At 72.0% G+C, this 7,539-nt stretch overlaps 1 protein-coding gene across 1 annotated transcript; it reads right to left on the bottom strand.

The window, feature by feature from the left end:
- Positions 1-3,301: 3,301 nt before the first annotated feature.
- Positions 3,302-7,264, bottom strand: CDC6 (cell division cycle 6). Its single transcript, XM_054801619.1, has 12 exons — positions 7,223-7,264; positions 6,734-6,984; positions 6,158-6,376; positions 5,881-6,080; positions 5,564-5,727; positions 5,269-5,375; positions 4,977-5,116; positions 4,789-4,889; positions 4,605-4,669; positions 4,235-4,434; positions 3,984-4,124; positions 3,302-3,895 (listed from the first exon to the last, which is right to left on the bottom strand). The coding sequence occupies exons 2-12, from the start codon at positions 6,963-6,965 to the stop codon at positions 3,806-3,808; spliced, it is 1,659 nt and encodes a 552-aa protein (XP_054657594.1). The 5' UTR covers positions 6,966-6,984; positions 7,223-7,264; the 3' UTR covers positions 3,302-3,805.
- Between the last annotated feature and the right edge of the window lie 275 nt (positions 7,265-7,539).

Here is a 7,539-nt window from a genome sequence, read left to right as displayed (position 1 = left end):
AGAGCCGCTGACCCCAGGGAGGGGGGACGCCGACACGGGCTATCAGCCACGCTGCTGCATCTACCATGCTCTCGCCCCCAGTAGCTGCCCCCCAGGCCCCGGTGACACCCCCCGTGTCCCTCACACCGCACCGGGCCGCCCACCCGGAGCCCACTGAGGGCACGCGAGGGGTTAAAGCAACTTTGCTGTGAAAAAGGGAAGAAAAAGGAGAACTGCAGCACTGGGGCAGCCCTGGCACAGCCCCACCACGCAGGACCCCCCACGCCCCAGGCTGGGTTGGGCAGGGCAGGGGAGGGGTCCGGACCCCCGAAGCAAAGCCCCCACGAAGCCCTTGGGGCCACCAGGGCCAGGGTGAACACGGGCCGGGGCTGAGCAGACCCCCCCCAGCTCTGCCGCTCCTCGCCTGCTAACGGGGGAAACTGAGGCAGGAGGGGAGCCAGGCCCTGCCGTCCGCTGAGGGGGGAGGCCAGAAGTGGCCCCCAGGAGTCCCCCCCACCCGCCGGCAGAGCCCAGCCCCGCAGCACAAGGGCTGGGGGGGCAGCAGGGCAGGAGCTGCCCTGGGAATACACACGTGTGAGGAGCCTGGGCAGCCTCAGCATGCGTCCCGTGGGGGTCCCGCTACCGCCCACACTGCCCGAGGCCCGTCAGGCCCCACCGTGCCCAGGCCAGGAGGGCTGGGTGCCCCCCAGGCCGCTCTGAGCAGCGCTCCCGTGCCTCAGTTTCCCCCGTGTGCTCAGCAGAGCGAGGCGGGACAGCCCAGGCCAGGCGCAGGGCAGCGAGGCCTGGGCACCCACGGCCCGGCGTGGCTGCCAGCCCCCTCCCCAGCACTCCGGGGCTGCCGGCTGCGGTGAGGCCCAGCCGCCGGCATGTGCTCAGCCCAGAGGAATGTGCCAAATCACTCCCAGATGTGCACGGCGGCCAGCCCACCACCCCCTCCGTGGCCCACCGGGGCGGCCGCCGGGCACCGGGGACCCCACCGTGGGGCTGCCCGTGGGGCCAAACCCGCTGCCATTCGGATCCACTGCCGTCCGGCTGCAGGGCCCGGCCTGTGCCATGGCATCGAGGTGCCGAGGTCCGGCAGGGCACGGGCAGCGGAGCGGGCAGGACAGTGGGGTGCCGGGGTGCAGACGGGCGGTGCCGGCGGGGCAGGGCTGCGTCCCTGGTGTCCCCATCCCGCCGAGGCCACACAGCCCTCACCCTGCGCAGGGCCCAGTGCCGGCATGGCGGGGTCGTGCGGGGTCCTGCCCTGCACCCCCAGCCCCGGTGCCCAGCAGGAACGCAGCTGAGCGGAAAGGGGCTGTCAGATGGAATCTGGGTGCCGGCGGTGACGGCGCGGCGGGAGGGGGCCGTGCCCGCCACGTGGCCGCTTATGTAAGGAGAGTGCAAGGGAGGACAGGGAGGCTGCTGGGGCGCCGGGGACACCGCCGAGGGGACACCGGGCCCCCACCGTGCACACAAGGGCGGGCACGCAGCTGGACACGCACACCGGGGGCTGCTCACGGTGCCGCCGGGCGCTGCCCAGCCCTGTGGGCACAGCATGTGTGTGCCGGAGCAAGGGGGACACGGGCACACGTGTGCCGGAGCAGGGGGACGGAGCCTCGCCGGCCCTTCAGCCTCCCGGTGCTGCCGCTGCACCGGCTGTCAGCCGCAGTGCTGGGTCGGGCATCCCGGGGTATCCTGAGGTGTCCTGCGGCCAGCGCGGCATCCTCGAGCCACGGTGTTCCCGCCACGGTGCTGCCGGCCCCTCACCGAGCGGTGATGAACGGCTCCGGCGGGAGCTCCGGCACCCGCACGGCTGAATCCGTCTGCGCTATCGATTTTTCATCCACTGCGGCAGAGAGCGGAGCCAGGGCCGGTGTGGCCATGGGCACCCCGGAGGGCTGGCACAGCAAGGGGAGCCGCGTTCCCACACCACGGGGCCATGTCCCCCCATGCCGCCCCGCTGTCCCAGTCCTCACCGCGCAGCCGGGTCTCCCTGGGGACACTGCCAGGACCGGGGACCCTCCGGCCTCACCGTGCGATGCCCAGCATGGCCGGTCAGACCCAGGGGTGGGGGAGCCCCCCTTGCCCTGCCTGCGCCTGCCTGTGCAGGCAGCATCTTGCCCAGCACCACGGTGGGCATAGGGGGGGTCAGGGACCGGAGCAGCGGGGGGATGTGGGGAGCAGGGGCACAACCGCGCCTGCCCGCGTCACCGCCGCGTCACTGCGGTCACACACACGCTGCCAGCCGCTTCCTTCCACCCACCGTCACCACGTGCCACGTCTCCATGCCGTGGGGCTGTGTCACGGCCGTGGGGCCGGCACAGGGCAGGATGAGGGGCGGGGGGGGTGGCAGGGCCCCCCCAGGCAGCCTGTGCCCGGCCCAGCGGGTCACGATGCCGGTCCCCGCTCAGCCCCGTGGCCTGGTGATGGGTGGCAGGGCCACGGTCCCCGCTCAGCCCCGTGGTGTGGTGAGGGGACAGGGACAGGGTCCCCCTCAGCCCCCCAGCACGGCCAGGGAGCAGGGACGTGGAGCAGAGCGGGCGCAGCCCGGCCTGAACCTGCCGCCCCCCCCGCCCCCCGTGCCGCCGCACATGTCCGACACATGGCAGATCCGGCTATAAATAGCCCCGTGGCAGCGATCGGCTGAGCCGTGCTCAGGGCCTGGCGGGGGCCGCTGCCTGTCCCCCTGGTTTCCCCATGGCGAACGGGGCTGGCCCTGTCCCCAAGGTGTCCTGGGGCAGTGCCACCACGCGCCAAAACCGGGGGTGGGCAGGTGGGGCTGCACCGGGACGCCCAGTGCGACGGTGGCATCCGGCGGCCTGGCCAGGCTCCACTCTGGCGCTGGGTGCCCAGGGCAGGGACCCCGCCAGCCACGGGGCCAGGGGAAACTGAGGCACGACGGGGACCCAGGCACACACCCCGCACCCCATCCCCAGCTGGGAGCTGCCGAGGGGGCAGCCGGGGGGGTCGGAGTGGGGGGGGGGGGCTGGAGGTGGGATGCGATGGCCGGACACGGGGCACCCACGGGGCCCCAGCCCCTCCCTGCTCCCCTGCCTGCCTGGGGCCCCCCCCACCCGGGGAAGCTGCAAAATTAGGTCAAAGCGTCTATTATTTAACACAAGCCGAGGAGCGGGGGCCAGGAGCTGGGGGGGGGAAGCTGGGGAGGGGGAGCTGCAGCCCAGGAAGAGAGGAGCTGGGGGGGGGGGATGGACAGGCCCAGACCCCCACAGTCCTGGGGTGGGGGGCAGGGAGGGGCAGGAGCCAGCGCTGAACCAGAACAACTTTATTAATGCCAGGAGATAAAGGGGCCCCCCCACCCCCCCACCAGGCACAGCCTGGAGCCGAGCATGCCGTGCACCCCCTCCTCTGCCGCTGCCGGCACCGGGACCCTCCTTCGCAGAGTCGGGGGCTTGACAGGGACCCGGAAGGCTCCGAACAAGCCGGGAGCAAATGCGTCCACGGCTCATTGCCGGGAGAAACGCCGGGTCCCCCCCCACATCCCATGTGCCAGGGTGGGAGCAGGGCTGGGAGCACCCACCGTCCACGGCCGTTGCTGCAAAGGGGCTCCAGCAGGTGCCAGCCCCCCACCTTGGCTCCAGCCACAGACCCCCAAAAAAACCCCAATAAAATAAAATAAAATTAAAATATAATAATAAAACTGCCCCAGACGGAGGGCCCCAGGGCAGGACTCGACAAACAGCGGCAGAGGCCCCTGGGAGCATTTCCCTGCTCCCACCACGGCCCGGCCAAACCACGCACGCGCCGAAATCCCACTCGGGGCAGCGTCTGCCCGGCCCGTGCCGAGGGGCCGTGGGGGCGAGGGCTAACGCAGCCCCTGGGCCAGGATGCTGCCCACCAGTGCCGCATCCTGCAGCGCGTGCTCCACCGCCGCCTCCTCCATCTTCAGAGAGACCTAAGGGAGAGACGAGAGCAGCTCAGCACCGCGCTGCCGGATCCTGCCGCGCTGCTGGACTCTGCCGCGCTGCCGGACCTCGCGGTACCTTGGCCAGCCGGGCCTCCTTGGCTTTCTTCAGCTCGAGGATGCCGTGGGACTCAAGGAGGGCGATGAGGGACAGGCACTCAGCCTGGTCGACGGCGGGGAGCTGCTGCTGCCGGCAGACCTGGCTGTAGGTGTCGTGGAGCTAGGGAAGGCAGGGCAGGCATTACACCGCAGCACTGCGCCCAAGGGAAACCCTGGGGACACCCACCCGCTCCCCAAATCCAGCCCCGAGAGGGTCCCACCGCCACTCACCTTCCCCAGCGTCACCTCCTGGGCACGCAGGTGCCGGACGAGCAGCAGCAGGGAGCAGAGCAGCACCTTCTGCTGCAGCGGGAAGGCGTCCCGGGTCCCCCAGCCCCCCACTGCCAGCCGGTCCCCAAACACCTCCGAGATCACACGGGAGATGTGCAGGAGCCCCACGCGTTTGGGGACGGGGGATGCCGGGGAATCACCTGCGGGACAGACAGGGCTGCAGGGGACCTCGGGGGGGGGGCGGGTGGCAGCACAGAGCAGGCGCCCCAGAAAGGGACCCCGGACCCCCCATCGAGGCCAGCCCGGAGGTGCCCCCCTGCCCCCTGCCAGGATTTTGGCTTCGGTGTGGCAGCCGGCAGCAGCTACTCACCGCCGGGCAGCGGCTTGAGCAGGGTCTGGCTCCGCACCTCCAGCTCCACCACCTCCACGGCACGCCTGGGGAGAGACAGCCCTGAGCGCCGGGCAGAGCGGCTGCCCCGGCACAGGGGAGCCATGTGGGGCTCGTGGGGCTCACGCTGGCCCCGGTACCGCTGGGTTTCGGGGCAGGCGCTGACCTGCAGATGTCCAGGGCCTTGCGAGCATCACCGGAGACCGCAGAGACCTTGCGGGCGCAGAACTGGAGCGCGGCAGCATCCAGGACGGGGTCACCGGCCACCTGCCGAGGCACCGCGCGCCATCAGCGCTGCTGCCTGCGTGGGCAGAGACACCCCCCCACCCCCCTGTGTCCCCCCCGTGTCCCCACCTGCCCCAGCCGCTCCTGCAGGATGGTGGTGAGCTGATCCCTGGTGTAGGGCGGGAAGTGCAGCAGCCGAGGGCTGCCGGCCGGCCGGGCACCGAGCCTGGCCAGGCTGCGGTCCGTCAGGTCCAGCGCGTTGGCCAAGCCTGCGGGCACAGCGGGGTGAGGAGGGGAGGGAGGACCAGGCTGCGCCCCGAGTAGGGAGCGGGTGAGCAGGAGGGAGGTGCAAGGGCAAACCCCCATCTGCCCCCCCAAAAATAGGGAGGGTCCCCAGGGCGGGCAGTGCCACCGCACTTACCCACGAGGACAAGCCTGGAGCCGGGCAGCCACGGCCACTCGAAGAGGGTGTAGAGCACGTCCTGCCCCTTGCTCTCCAGCTGGTCCAGCTCGTCCAGCACCAGCAGGCTGCGGGGTGGGGGGGGAAGCCTGGGTCAGCCCCGGTGCCGGGGAAACCTGCCCACCACCCCCGCAGCTCACTTGTGGCACCCCGAGCAGGGACAGCTGCTGCCGGGGTCACCTCTCCCGGCTGGCCACGCTCGGGGTGTCAAGGGGGGACCCCACGTCACCCCCCCACCCCCAGACAGGGAACTCACACCATGGGCCCCCGGGCCGTCAGCTGCTTCTCCAGCCTCCGCACACCCTCCCGGCCGGCGGCTGCGGGCAGGCCCAGCTGCTGCGCCACAGCAGGGAAGACGCCCTGCGGGCTGCTCAGCGACATGCAGTTCAGGACGATGGTTTTGCTCCCGGTGAGCTCATCCTGCCAGGGATGGGAGCGTTACATCGCTGGCCACCCACTGCCCCCCACCCCCCCGCCACGCTTGGCTCTTGCTCCTCCTGCCAGTCCCCCCACCTTTCCCTGCCACTCTGCTCCACCAGCACCCCCAAAACGGGAGCCCCGGCTGCAGCACACCTTGCAGTCGAGCAGGATGCGGCTCACACAGGCCGTTTTCCCCGTCCCGGGGGCTCCAGAGATGTAGAGGCTGCCGGGCCGGCGCCCGCAGACGTGGTCCCGCAGGAACTGCCGGATGATGCCGGTCTCCTTCTCCCTGGCGTGGAGGCGGTCGGGCACAGCCGCGTGCAGCACCCGCTTTGCCTGCTGGTAGCGGGTACCTGCGCCGGGGAGGGAGAGGGCTCAGGGGGGGCTGCAGAGCCGACAGGACCCCGTCCCCCTCCCCGACGGCGCTCACCTTCCTGCCGGAAGAGCCGGGTGCGGGCAGGCTGCCCGCTGAGCCCCGAGCTCCGGGGGGTCTCCTGCCCATCGCGCCGCAGGGATGGCCCCGGGCTGCCGGGCTTCTCAGGGGAGGCTGGGGGGTCCCCGAAGAGCAAGCGGCGCCCCTGGTTCTCCTTGCTGCGCTTGGCCGGGGAGCAGGGCTGGGTGCGGGGGACATTGCAGAGGTTGTCGTCACCTGCGGGGCAGACGTGTCAGCGGAGTGGCCGAACGCGCGGGCCAGACCCTGGGGATCTCGCGGTGCGTTTGTATGTGAGCAAGAGGCCGTTCGTAACACGGCGTCACTCTGCCCGGGGGGAGGCTTCGCCATTCAGCCCCCCCAGGGACCCGCGGGAGCAGCTTTTCCTCCCGAAACCCGGGGAAGCCACAAACGCAGCTGTGCGAGGGACGGGACGGAGCGGGGTCCGTCCGCCTGCCCCAGCCCCGCCAGGGTGAGGTCTTGGCCCCGCAGAAGCTTTCGGGAAATGGATGCCCCCGGCCCCCCCCTTTCCCGGGGGTTCCCAGGGGAGGGGGCAGCGGGGGGGGGGAGGCTCACCCAGGCGCTTGCGGGGGCTCAGGGGCAGCACGTTGGTGGAGGCTGAGCGTGTGACGGGGGCCGCCCGGCCGGGCTCCGCGGGGCCCGAGGCCCTGGGGCAGGGTGAGAGCCGCAGGGCGGTGGGGGCGGTGGGGCCGGGGCCGCTTTTGGCCGGGGGGGCGGCGAGGCGGCGGGCGCTCCTCCTGCGGGGGAAGCCGATGGTGGGCTGGTGCTGCGAGCTGCTGCTGGCCATGGCGGGGTGGGGGGGGTGTCTGCGGATGGAGAGGGGACACCGGTCAGGAGGGGGGACCCCCAGCCCGGCGCCTCTCGGCCGCCTCTGCCCCCCCCCCCCCGCCATATCACCCCTGCTCTGCCCCCCCAGCCCACATCTCCGCTCCCACTACCCCCCAACACGCACCGGCACGGCACAGCCCAGCTCCCCCGATCCCCCTCCGCGCCCCGTATCCCCCCCGTTCCCCCCCGTTCCCCCCCCCCCCCGCCGCCACCGACCTTCTCGCGCCAACTCAGCCCCAGCTCCGCACTTCCCGCCACCAGGCCGAGCCGGCCCCGCCCCCGTCGTCCCATTGGCTGCTTCGCCCACCGCCTCCGCCAATCGTAAGGTCTCGCGCCAAGCTCCGCGGCCGGAGGAGGGGGCCGCTGCCGAGCAGCCAATAAACGAAGCCGCGCGGGGCCTGCCGGGAGGTATAGCGCGCCGGGCATGCTGGGAGTTGTAGTCTACGCTCCCAGTGCCCCCAATCCTGCTCCACCCCCCCCATCCCACCTTCCCCGTTCCTCCCAGTACCAGCCTCAATGCAGGGAGAGCACCC

Source organism: Grus americana, chromosome 22, assembly GCF_028858705.1.
Source record: "Grus americana isolate bGruAme1 chromosome 22, bGruAme1.mat, whole genome shotgun sequence".
Taxonomy (NCBI): domain Eukaryota; kingdom Metazoa; phylum Chordata; class Aves; order Gruiformes; family Gruidae; genus Grus; species Grus americana.
This window is presented reverse-complemented; position numbering and strand designations above follow the sequence as displayed.